At 52.1% G+C, this 22073-nt stretch overlaps 2 protein-coding genes across 2 annotated transcripts; both read right to left on the bottom strand.

Annotated features, from left to right (window-relative positions):
• Positions 1-354: 354 nt before the first annotated feature.
• LOC119099002 (uncharacterized) lies at positions 355-15249 on the bottom strand. Its single transcript, XM_037222049.1, has 12 exons — positions 15226-15249; positions 9487-9678; positions 8738-8850; positions 8081-8377; positions 7026-7162; positions 6542-6774; positions 5936-6139; positions 5010-5573; positions 3934-4126; positions 2577-2704; positions 1029-1257; positions 355-538 (listed from the first exon to the last, which is right to left on the bottom strand). The coding sequence occupies exons 2-12, from the start codon at positions 9653-9655 to the stop codon at positions 532-534; spliced, it is 2274 nt and encodes a 757-aa protein (XP_037077944.1). The 5' UTR covers positions 9656-9678; positions 15226-15249; the 3' UTR covers positions 355-531.
• A 1966-nt stretch (positions 15250-17215) lies between these two features.
• BCAS2 (BCAS2 pre-mRNA processing factor) lies at positions 17216-22073 on the bottom strand. Its single transcript, XM_037222638.1, has 2 exons — positions 21907-22073; positions 17216-18035 (listed from the first exon to the last, which is right to left on the bottom strand). The coding sequence occupies exon 2, from the start codon at positions 18004-18006 to the stop codon at positions 17365-17367; it is 642 nt and encodes a 213-aa protein (XP_037078533.1). The 5' UTR covers positions 18007-18035; positions 21907-22073; the 3' UTR covers positions 17216-17364.

Genomic DNA, 22073 nt, shown 5'->3' on the forward strand with positions numbered 1-22073 from the left:
CGAGCCGGACTCAGCTATTTGCCCGACCCCACGTGTGCTGCGGGACGCTCTCGGCCGGCGCCCTTCCACACATGCCCTTCTCTACGTCGGCCACAGCAAGCCTGCATAAACACATCCTATCTCCAGCATCCGCCGTCAGACCAAAACGAACTTCTCAGAGCACGACAAAGGCGCAAACTACAGAGGGCCGCTCAGCGCACGCCACCCTCGCCTCTGGACACTTCGCCCCCGCCCAGCTTGACTCACATACGACGACCGGCCGTTCAGCACCGCGGTGTGCCACGAGCCGCGCCGGGCGGCGGCGGCACCGAGTCCGCGGCCGCCGCCCGGCGCGTCCACGGCCGGCCACGTGACATCAGACTGAGGTGCAGAGCGCAAACCGCGCGAGATCGCGCGCCGCCGCTGACGATGGCTGCGGCGCCGCTGGGGCGGCCCGGTACGCCGGCGCTGCGGCGGGCCGCCGGCGACCCGGCCCCGCCCGTCATCTGCCACGACGATACACTGGGCCCCGGCACCTTGCATCGGAGAACATCAATACCTGGCGGCAATGTAAATCAAACGTACATACAAAAACAACGCATCTTCAGCTCATGCTGTTCTACAGACGGTGAGCACCATTCTCACTAGCGAATCAGTCAGGGCGGCCCATTTTCACGCGGCACAGGCTTTTCCATTACAGCCTCTCTCATTACTGCTATAGCCATCGTTTATGCCACGCGGTTAGCACATGGCTCGCCTCGGTCCATGGGCACTTCAACAATGAACTGATCCAGCGCATTAACGGAACGTTCCCGTTCTGGCATAGTCCAGACACTGGAAAATTTGGCAACCCATTATAGATACACTTGATAAGTTGTTCTAACCAATTCATCACGTTTTTTTACCCCAATTCGTCCAGTCGCTCATTCATAAGCCGCAATTATATCGACTGGGAAACAACTCGCGTATGGCGACGGACGAAACGCCGTGCCTAAACGAGCCTTTCACAACATAGCACAACCATAACTCATACACACTCAGGTTCTCACAGGTCGTGGTCGTCGTAGAATGGGTCCTCGTAATCATAGTATTCCTCACAGCTGCTGTCATACATATCACCGATGTCCCAATCGTCCGGGTCCTGGGCGCTGTAGCTGTCGTCGTCGCTCCAGAGCATGTCATCTATGATGCCACGCATGTGCAGCGGCACGGTGTTGGTATCGACCAGCCGGAGATGGCCGGGCGGCGGCGGTGGCGGCAGCTCCTGCAGGTCCGTCCCTGGCGGCGCACAGTGCGACCCTCGTCAGCCGCGCCGCCCCAACACGTGGTGACACAGACCGGCTGACCGAGCTCACCAGCGCCGCACACTCTCGCACCGGCTGACAGAGCTCACCAGCGCCGCACACTCTCGCACCGGCTGGCAGGGCTCACCAGCGCCGCGCACTCTCGCACCGGCTGGCGGAGACTACCAGCGCCGCACATTCTCACATCGGCTGCGGGGACTGCAAAGCAGCATCGCCGAGGCGTGCGGGGTTCAAATCAGCGCCTCTTAACTTCGCAGTGCGTTCTTCTTCGCTAACGTTGTACGCAGTGTTTCACGTCTGCGGCGAGCGTTTTGGACGTGCGGCGTGCCGGCCACATAGCTGCCGGACTGGACATGACTTGCCCAACTTCTTTTGCTACACATTTTGCTACAGTGTGAATGACGTCAGCTGAGTGGCAAAAATTCGTAGACAAAATGTGACTGCCACCCTTGCTGTACACATTTTCACAGCGGCGCGGTAATGGTTGTAGGATGGAACATAGATAGTGGTAAGAGGGAAATATCAATCATTTCTCAGCTGTCATGTGGTATTTATTCCGTGTTGTTGCGTGATGCATCCACGCAAGGAGAGCACATACCATATAACAGAATGCGAGACTGAGTCTGTCTCTGGGCTGAAGATCATGACATTGTCTCCATGTACAGCGTGAGTCCCTTGACACATGGCCTGTGGTTCACTGAGACGAGGTACAATGGTGGAATCTCCGGTGCATTTTGGTGGTAAGACATTTAAAATTGCACACTTTTCCTTCTCTTTTGCAGTTGGAAATTGGCATCCTAGTGCTTACGGTCCGCTTCAGTACAATACAAATTCCATGGTCCGAGTACTTTGATCCCTCCTGTCTATGCAGCATCACTGGTGTTGGCTAAATAACATTATGCATTAGATGACGCTGGCATAGCGTGTTGTACAAACAAAATGTATAGGGGTAAAATTAATGAAAAATGACGAAGTGCAAATTGCAATTTGCTTAGCACTCGTGGCTCAATGACGGGTCATCACTTCATCACAGCGGGCTTTAGCGGGCTGGACCCCCAGCTGGCCGGGGCGGGCCGGGCTGCGGGCTGACATTTTGGAAAAGGTCGTGTCTCCAGTCTGGAGACGGAGCGAGACGGGAGCAGAGCCGGGCCAGGAACAGGGTCTGAAGGCGAGGCGAAAATGGGCCGGGCCGTGACGGTCGCGGACAGCACCGCAGTCCAGCCAGGCGGAGACGCGTGAAGAGGGCCGGCACCGGGTGTTGCCGGAGGCGGTCACAGCACCGTCGCCACCTACCGCCCACGTAGAGTGTGACGTCACGGCTGTGGGGCAGCTGGCGCGCCAGCTGGTCGACCAGCTCAGCGCCGACGCTCTCCACACAGCTGAGGTCGAGCAGGGTGAGCGCCGGACAGCCGAGCACCAGCCTGCGGGGGGGAGGGGGGGGGGGGGGGGCAGGACGGAGTCAATCGCGCCGTCGCGCCAGTCACGGCCGCATGGCCGTACCGGCAGCGGACGCACACCACACTGGCAGCGCCGCCGACCACACGGCCCACGCCAGCTGGCCGATCGGCTGACTCTCTCAGATGACTCCGTCTGATGCTCCCCACTAGGCCGCGTCAGACGGCCGCTAGCGGAACGATCACACCAACACACCGGGCACCGCTGGCTGAGATCGCACCAATACAATGGGCACCGCTGGCTGAGATCGCACCAATACACCGGGCCCGCCGCTTGAGATCACGCCAACACACCGGGCACCGTGGCTGAGATCGCACCAATACAACTGGGCACCGCCGGCTGAGATCACATCAACACACCGGGCACCGCTGGCCTGAATCACCGCAACACACCCCGGACACCGCTGGCTGAGATCGCATCAACACACCGGACACCGCTGGCTGAGATCGCACCAATACACTGGGCACCGCCGGCTGAGATCACATCAACACACCGGGCACCGCTGGCTGAGATCGCACCAATACACTGGGCACCGCCGGCTGAGATCACATCAACACACCGGGCACCGCTGGCTGAGATCGCACCAATACACTGGGCACCGCCGGCTGAGATCACATCAACACACCGGGCACCGCTGGCTGAGATCGCACCAACACACCGGGCACCGCTGGCTGAGATCGCACCAATACACCGGGCACCGCCGGCTGAGACCACATCAACACACCGGATACCGCTGGCCGAGATCACGCCAACACACCGGACACCCACTGGCTGAGACGCACCAAACACACCGGACACCGCCGGCTGAGACCACATCAACACACCGGATACCGCTGGCCGAGATCACGCCCAACACACTGGACACCGCTGGCTGAAATAACACCAGCATACTGGGGACTGTGGATGAGATCGCACCAACAACCGGGCACCGCTGGCTGAAATAACACCAGATACTGGGGGACTGTTGGATGAGATCGCACCAACACACCGGGCACCGGCGCCCCAGGCACCGTCCGCACAGACGGCAGCTCATCAGTCCACACTCTCACAACCGCTGCCGGCCGAGGCGGCGCATCCGGCTCCCGGACCTCGACCGTCCGTCAGGCCGGCAGACCTCGGACCACACCACCTGCCCGGGCGCTGGCCGGGCGCTAGCCACCCCCGCCCCCACCCCGGACCGGCGGCGGCCACTGACCGGGTGACGCCGGCCGTCGAGAACGCGGCCGGGCCCGAGTGTCCCTCGGCCAGGTGCAGCTCGGTCAGGGCCTTTCCGTGCAGCCGGTCCAGCAACGCGTCGGAGACGGCGCGGACGTAGCTCAGGTCGAGCACGTGTAGCTCTTTGAGCCGGCGCAGCAGCGCCAGACCGTTCTCGGTGGGCAGCGAGCAGCCTGAGAACGGCGGTGGCGCGTCAAGGAGCGACGGAGACGCCGGTCGGCACTATCACATACCAGCGAGGCGCCAGGAGGGTGCAACCGCACCACACACGGCGTCACAAGAAACCACGAGGCATGCCAGGCGCGTGATTGGCTGGATACTAGGTCACATACAGTCACGTTATATACATTGCTGGGACAGGAGCAGACAACTTCAAAACAAAGCACGCGAGGTGACGACGGCAGCTCCGGTACAAACAGGCGAGGGGACGACGGCAGCTCCAGTACAAACAGGCGAGGAGACGACGGCAGCTCCAGTACAGACACGCGAGGAGACGACGGCAGCTCCGGTACAAACAGGCGAGGAGACGACGGCAGCTCCAATACAAACAGGCGAGGGGACGACGGCAGCTCCAGCACAAACAGGCGAGGTGACGACAGCAGCTCGCGTGCAAACAGGCGAGGTGACGACAGCAGCTCGCGTGCAAACACGTCACATCGCGCCGTGACCGTCTGGGCGGGGCTGGACACAGCTCGTTTGAGGCGCGCCGGCCGATGCACTGGCAGCTGTCGAATGTATGCGGACAGGCGCGGCCGGGTGCGGTGCTGCATCACTCGCGGCTGGCAACAGCGCAGTCCAAGTCGGGACAGCAGTGCGCTCATGCGGCGAGCCGTCCTGAACACGCGGCGAACGCGAGTGACTGGCCAGCTGACCAAGCAAGAATCGGCAGCAGGCTAGACGGCTAAGGTCTGTACCCACCGACCCCCTCGCACTGTTCCATGGCAGCACACTCCGCCGACATAGTCCGTCGGCGCGTCGCCGACAGAGTATAGGTGGCGTGCGGTGCGTGCCGTGCCTGACCGCGGCCGGGCGCTGGGCGCGCCGCCACCCACTGACCCTGCATATGGAGCGTGTGCAGCCCGGGCGCCAGGTCGACCAGGTGCAGAAGCGTCGCATCCGTCACGCCGTCCGAGAAGCTGACGTCCAGGATTCGGAGCGCCGGCAGCCCGGCCGGCGGCAGATAAGCCTGCGGCGTCAGTGACAGGCGGCGCGCCGCCAACCGCTCCAGCTGCGCGCAGGCGGCTAGCGCCGCCGCCAGGTCGGCCGCCTCCAGCCGCACCACGCCCGACACGTCCAGCTCGCGCAGCTGCGGACAGTTCGTCAGCTGGCGCAGGCTGGCCGACGTCAGGGCGCCGCAACTCGACACGGACAGCCGCTCCATGCTGGCCGGCAGCAGCGAGAAGCAGCGGCCCGTCACGCGCCCACTCGTCTTCAGGTCGAGCGCGCGCAGACGCGGCAGGTAGCGCAACAGCACCCACACGCTCGACTCGCTGAAGTGATAGTGGGACGGCAGATGGACGAGCTCCAGCCGCGGGCAGGCCACGCACAGCTTCTTCAGGGATTCTTCGTTGATGCAGAAGCCGTCCAGGTCGATCTCCTCCAGGTTGCGGCAGTGCGCGGCTGAAACGGGGCCGGTGTCAGCGGCGGCGGCGCGAGCCCGTCCACAGCGCCACCGCAGTTAGAGCCCGACCGTCCGCGACGGGGCGCAGAGTTCGGGACCTCCACCTCAGACGGAGAGCACGACCGCACTCACACCCAATCCTCTTGCGTTATGGCTCACACTGGGCCCGGCCGCCAGCCATGCTGACTCGGCGAGGGTTCCAAGACTCAGGAACCCTCGCCGAGCCACTAGACGCGCAGTCCGTGGGGTTAGGACATGTCGGCGCGCGGGGACGCACTCCCCACATCCCCCGGCAATCCCTGCCGACCGCTCTACAGCCACACGCGCCAAGGACGCCGCCGACAGCAGCCGACCCACTCACAGACAATGTCGAGCGCCTTCCAGGAGCAGTGGCGCACGTTGCCACCCGTGTGCAGACGGCGCAGCGCCGGCATGCGCTGCAGCAGGCGACGCAGTAAGGGGTCCGTCAGGCGGCGCGCGTCGCCCGCCGCGAAATAGGCACGCAGGTCCAGCTCGTGCCGGCGGGCCAGCAGAGAGCGCAGCGCGGCCTGCCAGCGGCGCGACACTGCCGGCCGGGGGAGGGGACGTCAGCGACATGGCGCCCCGACGCCCGCCGCGGACGGCGGCCTGGCGCCCCGTTTGCACATCTTATTAATGCATATGTCCGCGAGGACCGCGCGCAGCCGAAAAACGCTCCAGCATCGCCGACTGGCTACTGGTCTAATGGAAATAACTGCGAAGAATTTACTAACTTATAGAGCCAGCAGGAATGAGTAGTCAAACCGCTTGGCTGAATTGTCCTTGCTACGTATTGTCGGCACCAGGATCACAACGATATCCAACACCACGCATCAGTTGTACTAAGCTGTCATCGAATCTCTCTGCGGTCCGGTGCACCGCACAACAGCAGACGTGCCGCCCTCCAGGCTGGTCGCCCTCCTCCCGTCGGTCCGCCCACGCGACCCACCTGACTGGGCCGCCATCTGCTCCCGCACGTGCAGCAAGGAGAGAATATGCTGGAGCAGCTCGGCGGGCAGGCGGTCAATGTAGCACGGAGCGGCCGACCGGTCCGCCGCTGCCGCCGCCGCCTCTCTGGAGCGGACGCGGGGCCGCGCCGCCGCGGCGCGAGGCTGCGCCGGCGACACGCGGATCTGGCGGTGCATTACGTACAGGGGTGGCGAGCCGTCGGCGGCCAGCGCCCTGCAACGGAGCGACCGTCAGCGGCGCCGGCGCGACCCGGCGCGGTCGGCCACCGCCGCGTGTACCCACCATACAGCCGCCAGCAGACCAGACCCCAGCCAGCTCGGCACAGCCGTTTAACAGCACTGGGCAAGGCACAGGTCAGCTTGAGGGGTGAACTAAACACCGTCACATCGCCTGACGGGGATGCAATGCGGTCATGCGAGGGCCATCGTGCTGCTCATAACACGATGCGGGTGATGGGTGCCTACTTTTGAGCGCCTGCCTCGTCTTTGAAGGTGATAAATCCAAAGCCTCTGGATTTTCCATTCGCGTGGTTTCTCACTAGATGCACACTAGTTACTTTTCCAAACTGCTCAAACAGGTCCCACAGTCTTGACTTGGAGGCCTGCAACACAGGCGTTAGTGCTGAGAAGGGATCAACAGGCCATACCTTAAAGGAATCCGCAGTCTATTCCTGCAACAAAACTAGACTTAGAAAGCGACGAGCAAGAGTTATACAAGAATACACGATAACACAGTAAGTGTTGCTGTCATATCAGCAGCAACTGATAGCACACTTAAACCCATAGCAATGCATAAAAACATATGAAAGTACACCCAAGGATCCTGACCAATGAACTTGGAATTACAAAAACGCTGTCTATGCACAAGCAAACTATCCTTGCAAAATATCAGAATTCATCACGTCCATTACAATGAGACATTACACATGACAGCAAGAACACAAGATAAATCAAAAATGATCTAACTGACCTGCCATACACCAGGAAGATGCTAATATATTTATGAATATAGCTATACCAAGGATTTACTAAAAGTTAGGCACACAACTTAATTCATACATTCTTAACCGCAACATACCGGGTGCATCTTCTTTACTTGTGACAAGCATCATATTATATATATATATATATATATATATATATATATATATATATATATATATATACACGTGTTGACCAGCCAGCAGTGGTAAAGTGAAGGACAATTTGTTTTATTTTTTATAATTGTTGGTCGCGTCCTTGTTATACATGAATCACCACGCATGATATGCACCAAATAACGCCGAAAATTCAGGATCAAAAGGCACTGGTCAGGTACCTAAACCATAACACGCTAACCTCATTACAGGGCATATGGAGGAAATGTAATGAGATCAGCTACTAAGAGCACAAACTTTAGCCAAATGATAATTAACGATAGCCGGCTCGGGTCGAAGCAGCGCCAAGTTCGGCCGAAGTGCAGCTTTCCGCGATCAATCAGCGGTGACGACATCACCACACCGGCATCGCCGCTCACTCACGCTGAACGGCAGATTGCCCGCGAACACCCTCCTGGCGACGGCGGGCTCGGCGGCGCCGGCGCGCTCGTGCACCGGTAGATCACCGCCGACGGCACCCTCCTGCTCCGCCCCGGCCCGCTTGTCCTCGGCGGCATTCTCAGCGAGAGCGGCGGTGGCGGCCGCCGCGGGTCCGTCGCCCTCCACCGACAGCACCTCGTCGACGGGCGACTGGGCGGCGGCGGCGGCGGCGGCGGCACTCGGCGGCGAACGGCGCCGGAAGCTCATCGGTGAGCCGATCGAGAACCGCGCCGGCCCCTCCTGTCCGGTGACACGGAGCCGTCAGTGGGGGAGGGGGAGCGACAGGCAGCGGGCGAGAGGGGCCGAATGTCAGGAGCGCTCACACGCAGCACCTGTCTCAGGATATGGCGCAGCACACGAACATAGCGTGGAGCAAATCAATCGCTCCGCATGATCCAGCATGAATCGCCAGTGTAAGGCTGCCTGTCACCAACTGAAGTTAAGGTAAACTGACATCGGTAAGGCCATTTCTCTAGCCCCTGTCCGCGTTACTCGATCCGAGGCCCACTGCGCTGACGTCACGCCCCGGGGTCCCAGTGCACTGTCAGCTGACTGGGACCCCGCTGCGGGCCCGCCGGCCGCCGGTCGTGCACGCCTCACCTGGTCCAAGCTGAGGTCACCCAGACCGCCGAGCTCGGCCAGGCCGCCACCGATGGCAATGCCCTGCGCCTCGGTGCGGCTCAACACGGGCAGGCTGAGCTTGCGGCTCTGACCTGCAGCAGGGCGGACCCGGTCAGTATGGCGGCGGGCGGCGGCGTCAGGTCCGGCACGGCAGGACACGGCAGGGCAGGGCACGGCAGGGCGGGGCACGGCAGGGCAGGGCACGGCAGGGCACGGCACGGCAGGGCGGGGCACGGCAGGACACGGTACGGCACGGCACGGCAGGGCAGGGCACGGCAGGGCAGGGCACGGCAGGGCACGGCACGGCAGGGCACGGCAGGGCAGGGCACGGCAGGACACGGTACGGCACGGCACGGCAGGGCAGGGCACGGCAGGACACGGTACGGCACGGCACGACAGGGCAGGGCACGGCAGGGCAGGGCACGGCAGGACACGGTACGGCACGGCACGGCAGGGCAGGGCAGGGCACGGCGGGGCACGGCGGGGCACGGCAGGGCACGGCAGGGCGGGGCACGGCGGGGCAGGGCAGGGCACGGCACGGCACGGCACGGCAGGGCACGGCACGGCACGGCAGGGCAGGGCAGGGCAGGGCAAGGCACGGCAGGGCAAGGCAGGGTAGGGCAGGGCAGGGCAGGGCAGGGCAGTGCAGGACAGGGCAGGGCAGGGCAAGGCAAGGTAGGGCAGGGCACAACAGGATACGGCAGGACAAAGCGGGGCAGAGCACTCACCGCGCAGACGGCGCTCCAGGCCGGCGCGGCCGCAGATGACGCCGTCGCTGGCGTCGCACTGCAGAGCGTTCAGGCCCAGCTGTGAGCCAGTCAGGTGCAGCCGCGAGAGGCGCGCCGACGAGCCAAGTGCGATCCGCTGCCGGGCCGGCCGCCGCGGCAACGCCAACATGACCCGGGCGCACGGCCGCCCGCCTGCGACGCATGCCGCCCGATGTCAGCCCGACAGCCAGCCCGCCATCCTGCTGCATACAAGGCTGCTTCCAACCAGCCGGCGTTTTGCAAATCGCCCGTCTGACCTCTATACTTTACGGATGATTGTGACCCTGGATCAGGTCAAAGACCACCAAAAACGCCAAAATCACCCAAATTGACTGCAGGCAACTGCATTTGTCGAGCCCATGAACCAGTCGGCACAAAAATTCACCAGTTCATGCACCATTGTTGATAACGTACATTTTCAAGATGGTGGCCTTGGGTCAAGTCAATAGTTACTACAACTCATCAAACTGACGAAAAACCCTTCACGGACTACCCGATGCTACAAGTCTATGGGAATGATCACCACAAAATCTTAAACAGTTGATGCTCTATAGTCGATGTTCGATCTTGTCCAAATGGCGGTGAGCTTTGGTCAAGTCAAAAGTCACCAAAACTTCCCCAAACCAACAAAATAGGCTGCAGACAACCACATGATCCGAGCCTACGGGACCGTTCGATACGAAATCTTTCCCAATCGATATAACACGGTTGACACACTATCCTTTCTATAAGGTAGTGACCTTGGATCGGGCCAAAGGTCACCAAAAATTATAATACCGGAAAGCTCAGTTTACAGACCACCCCATGGCGCATCGACTGGTGAAGGTTTTGTGGTAATCGGTCCCATAGGCCCGGAGCATGGGGTTGTCCGCGGTGATTTTTGTCGGTTTGGGGAGCTGGTGCATTCCGGGACAACACGACCCACAAATAAAAATTTTATACCATCATTACTCAAACAAAAAATAGATAAAACTGCGTTAACGAGGCAGTCTGAGGCTCTGAAAACGTCTATGCCGCCAACAGTAGACCTCGCCGTCCAACGATCAACGAATTTCAGTCCTTGGACAGTTTTGAGAGGTCATGTTGCAGACTCTTTGATGGTTCGTAACTTGCAGTGAAACGATTCAAACCTGTAAAACTGTACATCAATAAGCTCACAATGATGTAAGCAAACTTTTGGTAATCTCAAAGTTTTCCATTTTCTGAAATTTACAGTTCGTGGCCTCAAACTTTTCTTACATGGCATCTTGACATTTGGTATACTAGAATAAATCTTTGCTTTACTGGAGGTCCAACATACTTCATTCCATTATCTTTCCATAAAACATCAAAAATGGGTTTACCTATTAATTACTTTTTTGAGCCTCGCAAAGGTGCACATAGGTGTCGCTTCGCACGCTATCTCCACATATCTATGAATTGAATAGAGATTTTGACATGCGGCCAACGCCAGTCCATTTTATCCTTGATCCTCAGCAATGAATTCAAGTGAAACTTCACAGCCCGAGGTCCAGGTCAAGGGCATATTCCAGGTGAAACGTCGATAAATTGATTTTGCAAGCATTTTGTTGAGGTAAATTTGAAAGGCTGCTCGATGGCTGTATAGGGCAGAAAATGTGAGCAGAAACACCCCATTCCCGCACCAGTGTCGCCACGGAGGTTGGACAGTGAGGAATGGGGTCGGTCTCGGCACGCCCACCTTAGGTCACGTTCCGCGGACAAATAGTAAAGGGCTGCGAATGTGGACACCGACCGTCGTGTCGGAGAGATGACGAGCCGTTCTCGAACAAAGGGAAATGCGTGGCCGTGGTTATATGGTCACCCGACTGTGAGGTGTTAAAAACAGCAGACAAGGAGCAGCGCTTGGCACTTGCGAGGTGCCGCGCCAGTCGCATTTTTGCTGTGACCCTTACTTGCTGCACAGGAAGAAAATAGTGAAACAATTGGTAGAACCATCCGATCACTTCACCCTGAATGAGTGTGAATGTGCCACGTGTGATAGAGTGATAGATTCCACCCATAGAGTAGTGAATGAGCCACGACTTACAGCTGGTGACACGATGCATAAATTGTCGGGTAAGGCTAACAAAGGACCCGAACAGCCTGCCAGCGCTGGAAGGAAGCAGCTCAAGTTCTGTCACGGCTCAAACAAGTGATTCAAGCAAAGGCGATGCCGAATCAATTGGATCAGTTGGCTGGTCTTTGGAAGCCGATGTGAGGTGGCAATATTGTGAGTCAGTGATGCTGTTTATAGATGTCACCACTGGTCAGTGCAAGCAAGTGCTTCATATTGTCTATTTACTTGTAACTGGTCTCAAGTAACATAACACAGCAGCTTTTGGGCTGCAGGCTGTTCGGGTCCTTTGTTAGCCTTACCCGACAATTCATGCACCATGTCACCAGCTGTAAGTCATGGCTCATTCATACTCAGGATGACATGATCAGGATGGATTCTATCAATTGTTTCACTATTTTCTTCCTGTGCAGCAAGTAACGGTCAGCAAGAAAATGCGATTGGCGCGGCATCTCGCAAATTCCGAAGCGCTGCTCCTTGTCTGCTGTTCCCAACACCTCACAGTCAGGGTCGCCATACAGCCACTGCCGCGCATTTCCCTTTGTTCGAGAACGGCTCGTCATCTCTCCGACACGACAGGTCGGTGTTTCATATTCGCAGCCCTTTACTATTTGTCCGCGGAACGTGACCTAAGGTGGGCGTGGCGAGACCGACCCCATCCTCACTGTCCAACCTCCGTGGCGACACTGGTGCGCGAATGGGATGTTTCTGCTCACATTTTCTAAGTCCTATACAGCCATCAGACAGTTATGCAAATTTGCCTCAACATGCCAGCAAAATCAATTTATCGACGTTTCACCTGGAATATGACCTTGACCTGGACCTGGGGTTATGGAGTCTTACTTGCATTGATTGCTTAGAGTCAAGTATAGCATTGATGGGCTTTAACCGCATGTCAGTATCTTTATTCAATTCACAGGCATGAGGAGATAGCGTTTGAGGCGTCGCCTATACGCACTTTTGCGAGGCTCAAAAAAGTAAGCCATAGGCAGAACCCATTTTTTAGATTTTTAAAGAAATTTGAATGCATAAAATGTGTTAAATCTTCAATAAAGAACCAATATTTTAGCATGCCAAAGGTCAGAATAGGTCATGTAATAAAATGTCACAAGGTCACAAACCTTCAAATTTCAAAAAAGAACATTTTCAGATTGCCAAAGGCTTATTTATATCATTGCAAGTATATACTGGCATTATAGACATCAAGATGTATAGTTTTATGGGTCTGAACCTGTTCCAATATAAGTTATGGACCATCAAAAAGGGCCTGCAGCATGACCTCTCAAAACTGCCTGAGGCTAAAACTGAGTGACCCTTACTCAGAAAGGTCTTATATTTGCACAGGCATGTTAAGGGTCCCAAATCATCTTACAGACTGATCTCCTGCTATTTTTCCGAAACAAGGAAGTGCACTGGCTGTGGTTGAGCTGTCCTGGAATTTCCCAGGCCAAGTGACTGTTGATCTGACCCAGTCACCATCCTTCTGAAGAGCATGGATTTCCAACCATTATGCATCAATTGGTAATGGTATCATGCTGATTGGTTTCATACACTGAATGGAAAATTCACAAAATGTTCACTGCATGTTCAAGTGGACCTCTGCATGTCCTTTTTAATGGGTCTTGCATGCCTGCAACGCTTCCAAAGAATGGAGAGAAGCTAAGATAATTCCACTTCCCCAAAAGGACATAGAAAAGACCTGAGGAAGCTACCAGCCAGGTTACCTGACTTTCAACTGCCTGTAAAATTTCAGGCTTTGTGGTCAAGAACCATCTGCTGGACTACCTGATCAAAAACAAACTAATGGCTGAAATTCAGTACAGTTTTCATCCTGAAGTTCCTACATATCTCCACTAGCCAGTCATTGATTTTTGGGCAAAGGCCCTTCACCAACATTCTATAATCCATCTGTGGCTTCAAAATTGTGCATTTGTATTATATACCTTGATTGTAAGAAGGTACTTGAAAGGGTACCACACAAACATTTAATCTCCAGGCTCAAGAATATTGGAGGATTAAAGAAGTTTAAGAAGATTAAAGAAGTAAAGAAGCACTGCATTGGGGAGAAGTTTTTCTGACTAAAAGGAGGCAGAAGGTGGTCATGGAAGGCCAGAATTCAAAGTGGGTTCAAATGACTAGTGGTGTCCCTCAGAGTAAGGTATGGAATGGTATGGTATGGTACCTGTTGCTGATCTACATTTATACAGACCAACTGAAGAGCTGCTTCATGATGTTTTTGGATAACATGAATGTTCACCAGAGAAAAGCTGACCATTGTGAAGGACAGGTTCTGCAGAAAGACATGCTCAACCTTGACTGCTGGATTTGAAAAATGGTGGATGCCCTTTAACAAATGTGTGGTAATAGACCTGAAACTGCTTAGCCTGACATTCCATTATAAGGAGAGCACCAGGCTTAAGAGAGTTTAAGGTGAACTAGACTGAGGTCCATGGATTAATAAAGGCATTTCTTACCATTGCACAATGAATTATCATGAACACAAAGTATATGAAGCCACTAGACCCTTGGGTCTTCTTAAAGTAGCACACATGGCACAGTGGCAAAGTAGCTGTCCATGCTGTTAAAACATTTATTCATCCACTTCTGGAATGGATGAACAAATGGTCCCATCCTCCTGTTTAGGGACCCTTACTGTGTGGAGCTCATGGTGTTGTGGAGCATGTCCAGAGATGTGCCACCAAACTTAATGCAGGAATCTGTCCCTAAACTATGAACAGCACTGTACTATAGGACCTCAGTGGTGAAATCATCCTAGCCTGTCAGATAGAAACTCACAAGCTGGATATCAGTACAGAAGCTTTCATCAAAACAGATATTTCCAGCCAAACTTACAGATGCCTGCTGCAGCTGCAGCAGACTTGTCTGCACTGTGCAGAGACAGAACTCAGGGTCAGCTTACTCAGGACCATCATGTGTGGTGTGCCTCCATCACCTTCCAACCTAACCTAGCCTTAGTGGAAAACTAAGCTTATGGTGATGCTCATGATGCCCAATCAAATGTCTGCAAGTAGTTACAGCTTAAGACAAAGCATTATGTTCTGCAACCAGAAAAAATACAATTTCCCCATGCATGGTATCATAGCAACATTTTGGGGCAGCACTTCAATGAAATAGAGAACAATATTTTACCATATAAAAATTGCAACAGACAGCACTTTACTCTACATGCCACATAAGACAATGTGCCCTGCTTCTACCAAAAAACAAAAGAAAATTCCCTTTGCTGATGTTTGATGCACATCCTAGAACAATACCCAAGTAATGCTTTGATGAAATACAGATGATTAGCAACATGATAATAATGTAAACATTGTAAAAAGACAACATTTGATTTTTCAGCCAACCAAAATGTTTTTGCTCCAATATTCGTCACAATTTTGGGTAATATAACTAGCTAGAATCTTTATTCCCATATCCAGCTTTCAGTGGTCGCAAACCGTTTCGATGCCTTCAAAAACCGAGAAAGGAGTCCGCAACATATGAATAAGGCAGTACAGCTGTGGGGCCAGTCACTTTTGCTTTGGCTACATCTTTGAACTAAAGTAACTACATTTGCTTGTAGAGGAAGCACCAAAAACTCTTATCCATCAGCATTTAGTACAAACCTCACGGATGTGAAGTCAATTGAGCGCACGGGCGAGCCGATCTAGGCCCGTCAAATAGAAGTAAACCTCTCTAGCGATTCTCACCTCATGTTCTTCGTTATCGTGACGTCACTGGAGCAAAGGCTTCAATGCGCGGTGGAGTGCTAGATGTCTGATGCAATGTTAAGAGGTCACTGCAACATGGGAATGTTGGTGGAAATGATGAAAAAACGCTAGCAGAATATGCGTAGTCGCAAGTGGCAGACCAGCAATTCAATTACGTACAAATGTATGGCAAATGTGATGATATGCTTTGCAAGCCTTTAAGATGCAATAGTATAAAAAGTGAAAGCGTAGCCACGAGACCCATTCGCAATAGGGCGTAATGAGCATCGTGCTGTCTACTCTCTAACACGAACAACTGATAGAGGTAGATGTATGAAACCAGCGAGCCGATGGTGTAGAAATTAAAGACGAGCATGATGATGTGCGCGGCAACCCTAAGCGGCGGGTCATTGCAGTGTACTTCGATCTTCTTATCACCTTGTACCGCGTCGTTGTGCCGCCACCGGTGTTGCGCGTGAGTGGCAAGCGTGGCCAGACTGTCGTGTACTGCAGTCAGGGGCGGCGCCACCAGTTTTTGAGGGGGGGGGGGGGGCAGGATTTTCCAGGGGACTTCCTGGGAGGTGCCGTATTTAACAGAAGGGACACTGGAAGCAGGTGTCCCCTGGTATCGGAGAGCAGTGAAACAAAGCGATATGTATCGGTTAAAAGGGAAGCTGTTATCGCGACCCTGTAGTAAGACTAGTTATTGCCGTTTAGCGATGCCTGGATGAAGCGAGGAGCTTGTCGCATTTATCAGTTTCCGCGTTTTGCAAGATGCATTGCAGCCAGAATTTTAACATATCCATCCCTGATAGCAGTCATGGGCAGCGTTGGCGTGATGCACTCAAGTTTTTGCAGGCATGGACTTTTGCTAAAAACGTTCTCTGTAGGAAGTTTTGTTGTGCAAAAACTTTGTCCGCAGCCAAATCGTTTAAGGGAATGTTTCACATTAGATGTTGAGGCAATCATAAACATTGCCATCGTCGTTCGAGATGAGGTAAGCATCATCGTGCGCAGCTTTGTCTGCAGCAATTTAATCGCGTTAATATGTTGCCTGTACAAGTTTGTGAGCAGCAATTTCGTGGTGTAAAAGTTAGTTTCCGTAACAGTTCTGCCTCGTAGGAGCCATTTCGGGTAGGAGTTTTATCTGAAGGACTCGCGACCTGGAATTTATGCCGGAGCAGTTGTCCGCGACATTTTTTTCACGTGGAGCTGTCCCCGGCGGCAGGGCACAGCCCGAGGCAGGTTTTACAACTTGCACAAAAGCTGAAGGACACTGGTCGAAATGAAGTGCAGATCTCGACAACCCCACATCGTGACAGCGCAGGACTATTGGCCTTGACCAACGTGAACACGGAGTCATGTTGGCAGACCTAGATCGATGTGTACTGACAAGTTCGCGCTATCGCGTGCAAGTTACGGATCAGCCACTTTATATGCTCAATGCAATAAGTTGTTGTGAATAACTCAAAAGATCATTAGTTATCACCGCATCCTTTTTGAACATCATCAACGTTACAAAATGAATAATAACCTCCAATTTTACCGAATACATTCCATATTGCAAACGCACCACTATGTACTACAGTTCAAAGGTAACTCTATCTGAATCACGAACAGATCAGCGGAATGTTTATACAGTTGCACACTTTGCTGTTAGATACAAATAAGCAACATATTCATTCAAAAGGCCGGCTGCACAAACGTATCTGTGTAATATATCCTGCCTTTCCCACGGAATCCAAGTGGTTCGTGTTGTTTCACTCAGGTTTCTGAGCCGGGGATGATTTATAACGTCAATGCCATTTCCAGAGATGTATTGAAAGATTTATCATGAAGTGATCAACCGCGATTTCTTGTGTTCCCCTAGCGACAACGTCACAGAAATGGAAATCACGACTGCAAAAAAGTTACCAAAAAGGGCATATCTTAACACAAACTCGGTACACTGGAGCGCAATCACGCTAGATCAGCCCACTCAGCCATTTACGTGACATCACGCTGCAACACTCACAAGATCATTTTTCACGCATGCTAACCATACACATGAACAACTCAGTTTGTTTCCACCATGCTCATTTCGTCCTTGAGTTTTGCAAGTTCCCTCTCCAGATTCACACAGGCTTGTTCAATTTCATAGTTTTTACTGACAAGACCCACCCACGTGGTTTCAAGCCTTCTCAGTTCACCACCTGCAGACTGTTGTGACTGTTTTCTCTTCCAGTTAATTTCTTGGATGTTCTTCTTCACATCCTGAAGCTGTTTTTGAGCATCTGAGGCCATCTTCACAAGAACTTCATTGTAGATCTTCCACGCCTCACAGCCATGGTCCATCATCAGCTCCAAATTCTCAATTCGAGTTGCTTGATGTTCCAGTTGAGCCATGGAGTTGTCCACACACTCTGTCCAAGCACTTATGTCAGTCATTTTTCCTGACGGTGGAGTTGGTAGCTCGTAACGCTTCATGCTGAGCATTTCCATTGGTTGACGAGCTGCCAGTCTATCAAATTCTGCACGCATGACATCAGTTTCATACTGGGTCAAGCTCAGAGATGGCAAGTGGTCCAGGTAATTCTTTGTGGGCCGATAGCGACGCGTTTCTTCTTCAACAAGGGCGAGAGCAGCTTCTCTCACTCCTGCTTCCTCATATCCTTGATCGATGTATGGCAAGGCATCCACTACAACTTCCCCAGCCATTTTCAAGGTGACAAGCTGGGTAGCGTTTGCTGGAAATAAATTCATCAGTCAGTCTTCAGATGCAGCCCAGTTCACATGGAAATGAAAACAAAAATGCGAGGTGTTCGCTTTGTCAAACAGTACATACACTTGCCATCCCTGTCCCACCTAACCAATGGTCCTGAAACAACTGTGGCATACAGAGTGTGTGACAGCCCGTGATTGGAGTACCCGATGTGTGGGCGATTTATGATGCACTTAATACCAGATTTAGTGCGAAGATTGGTTAAACCTCCAAGTAGCATTAAATGGAATATTCCGCACTTGAAGGTATTGAAGAAGACATGGGGTATGATGAAATGGGCTCACTTATAACTATTGGTATACTTTTTAATTGGAAAAACTCCCCAAAACAACGTAATTTTTCTGTTTAGTAAAATATGTTTCTCAACATGTCACTGTTTGATTGCGTCATCGTAGCTTGCCCAACATTCACTGAGAGCCAAATGACAGCTGTTATATATGGAAATCGTGCTCGCGGACGTCAGATGTCAAGAACCCGGCAATCATGTTTTTCTTGGCCTTAATGGCCGCGTGACCAACGGAATGACCGACGGATGCCTGAAAGACTTGAAAAAGTCCCCCAAAATAGTCTGCGCACCTCCGCGGGTGTGTAGCCCATAAACTAGAGGCGTTTAGGTCTTACCACGCGCTCGGGTGGCCGGTTGAATACCCTTTGCTCGGACGGGAGGGGGACAATCTGACCCCTGATACAGCAGGATACTGAGATCGCTAGTGACGCGAAATTCACGACGAACGTTGACATGTATGTAAATTCACCACGTCAAAGCTTGAGGTTCCTAGGTCGTGACCTTGGCGTCAAACAAGGTTAAATATGATCGAACTCCAGATTGGTGTGCAAAGTGCCCCCAGACATCCACATGCAACCGCCATGAATCTAGATACCTATTCTAAGCAGCAGGTTAATGATGTCCACTTAAGGTCAGTGACCTTGTTTCACGTTTAGAAGGCCAAGGTTACCAAAAGACTATGAAATTGCTCTTATTTTGCCTTCAAATAAGCATTAGGGATGAATCCCAGGTAGTATATTCACAAAAAAACAAAATGTTGGACTGGGTCATTTTAGGTGTGTGACCCAAGCTGAGCTTTGCAAAGTCCATAGAACATGCCTGTTGCGGCCCCTGTCATTAGGATATTTGAAATGAGCACCAAATACTATGCCATAAAGTAAGTTTTCACGTAAAAAGCGAATTAGTTTTGACCTTGCTCTGACCTTCATACCCAACCATTGGGCAACAAAACTTGTTGTTATTCTAACTTCGGTTGGTTTATTGCCTCGGAAACTACCTCGGAGATGTATGGTTCCATTTAACACCCTGCTGTCGCATCCGATTGAACGATTCCCACGTAATGACCTTCGCTCACAGTCACAGCCTTACTTTGACCTGCGATAGGTCACCGACCCTGTAAGGTACATATATTTATTTAGCCCAAAATTTCTGCTTTTCAAATGCCTACAGCTTTGCAAAGTTTGGCAGCAGCTTCGCCGCATCATTCGGAAGTCATTCCGGAAAAGCCTTTGGGGGTCAAATTGAACCCCACCGCCCAACCATGCGTTAAGGCCAGGGCTGTGAACTGCACATGATATTCAAGATGGCTATTTCAGTTCAAAATTCCATCTAAATGTGGAACACTCCCTTTAAGTTGACTTGTGTTTCGTTCAGTTGTCAGTATGTCATAACAAAATGATCACACTAATATGCTTACAATTGCAATCATAATTACCAGTTTCAAAGCATTACCTGCCAAACATGCACACACAGGCAAATGCTTATATCTAAACCACCCAAAATGGTACAGTCAGGCCCATCTAAAACGGCAGTGCAACAAACATGCTGGATATGATCCAACAGATGAAACTACTGGATACAGTCTGCCAGACAGCTAACCAGGCTGAAAGGCAGCTTGATTTTTGGTTAGAGTTGTCTATTTGTACATTAATTCATTTAGAGCACACAGCCAGCCAGGCTTGAATAACCCATTTTGTACTAAGCTTGCCTGGTTGCATGGCAACCCACTTATACCTTTGATAAGGATGTTTAAATTATTTGTATACTTATCTATTGTCCATGCCATATAGCAGGGGCACAGCCATGGGTATTCATTGATCTTAAGCCTCCAGTCAGAATCTGAGGCAATATTTGTCACCATGATACTATGGTATGCAATTATGCAATGTGGTAATCAACAAAATTATGCAGGCTTACATCTCACTCACCACCATGAAAAAAGTCTTGCAATACCTAACAATAGTAATTTAGTGGCAAAGTTAGTGGATTGGTGAGCACATGTGTATGGTGCAAAGCTGATGCAACTGCTTCTGGCATCAAGAGCATCCAACATGGATAGCCCACTGGCACATAAGATACTGTGCCTGTTAAAATTTATGGTGTCTAAGATCTGTTTGCAGTACATGGGTAGGGTAAATATAGCTGGCATTTAGTTCTAAATAGTCCTAGGCTCCATTGTTAACTCTGTTGACAGCCAGTCACTTCAGCCTGGCTGATAAATCACAAACAAACCCATATATTTGGTAGCAGGGGTACTACTACAATACTCTTCCTAGGCAGATGCATATTTATGTGGCATTCTTGTGCTTGGCTGGATGTGAAGTAGGAACTGACTCCTAGTCAAACAGACTCTGTGTGGACCAAGGAGAAATTCATGGCTTTTTTACTGGGGTTAGCCTATATCAGTGAGCTGACTCAGAAAAACTAAAGGTCTGTTCATGGTGTCCAATTACAAACAGATTTTAGACATAGGCAAGGTAGGTTAGGCCAAACAAAACCAAATGGATATAACCACATTTTAATAAGATTAATAACTATAAGCTTCTGGAAACAGCATATGCCAGGCTGTCTATTCACCATTTATTACCAGAACCTAATGGCAGAGCCCAATGAAGCTGATTTTAGAACAGAGCTATATTCCTTGAGTCAGAGTCAGACACCCAGAAATTGCACCACTCAAAGTCTGAGTCAGTGCTAAACCCATGACTCATTTCTGGATGCACAAAATTCATACCACCATGCTCAAATGAAGCAACAGTCCAGTATGTGGTGAAATGTGGCAAGTACAGTAACACTCCAGAAAAACAAGGTTGCAATCATCACTACCTAACCACCATTTTTACAAATAAATGTACTGATTGCAAGATGTGTGTAAGGCCTGTGCTTCCAAGTACATAGTGAGTTTGGAGATGCAAGCCATGCAAGCAGTAAGCTGGAGAATACTTGCTAAATATAGCACAAGAAAAGTGGATGGTCTAGTATTAAAATCTGACAGGCCAGTCAGTTAGCACTTTAGTATAAACTACAAATAAGTGCACCATTAAATTAAAAGGAAACTGTGGCAAGAATTTAAGCATATACCATGATCACATTTCCACCTTTATATACAAGTAGAAATTGGTTGGTGGTAAGAGGTAAGGTTTCATGGTCAGTGTATTAACAAAAAATGTGTATGGGTAACAGGTGACTGACAGTGTCATTATGCCCTAAGGAAGTAAGAACAAGACCAAAAAATCCCATGACTGCAGAGAATATGAACATGACTGGTATAACAGTGCCATATCAGCAACAATTTCGGAGCATGCAAGCCCAATGCTCAATTTGATGCAAGGTTGCCACCAATCTCATAGCATGGAGCCAATGTTTCAAGGGAACTTGATGTTGCATAAGAAGTTACAGGCAAACATATCCCGCAAACACTTTACACAAAAATAAGCTTCTAGCTTAACACAATTTGGCCCCACCAGAGTGCAAGGCTCACCGCACTGATATCGCAAAGGCGTCCGGCGCCACGGCTGGAGTTTTCAAAGATTGAGCTGAGAATGCTTACCCTGGATCTGAAGATACTTCGGAGCACAGCCGCACGCACACAAAGCAGCGTTTAAGAACCGGGGCGTGAGAGCCCTCCGTTCAACGCCCAACAGCCAACGTTTGCTTTGCTACGTACAGATTGCCTGTTATAGGTCCGCGGCTCAACTCAAGCGTGCGATGAATAAA

This window comes from Pollicipes pollicipes, unplaced genomic scaffold (assembly GCF_011947565.3).
Source record: "Pollicipes pollicipes isolate AB1234 unplaced genomic scaffold, Ppol_2.1 Scaffold_4740;HRSCAF=5597_pilon_pilon_pilon, whole genome shotgun sequence".
NCBI lineage: Eukaryota > Metazoa > Arthropoda > Thecostraca > Pollicipedomorpha > Pollicipedidae > Pollicipes > Pollicipes pollicipes.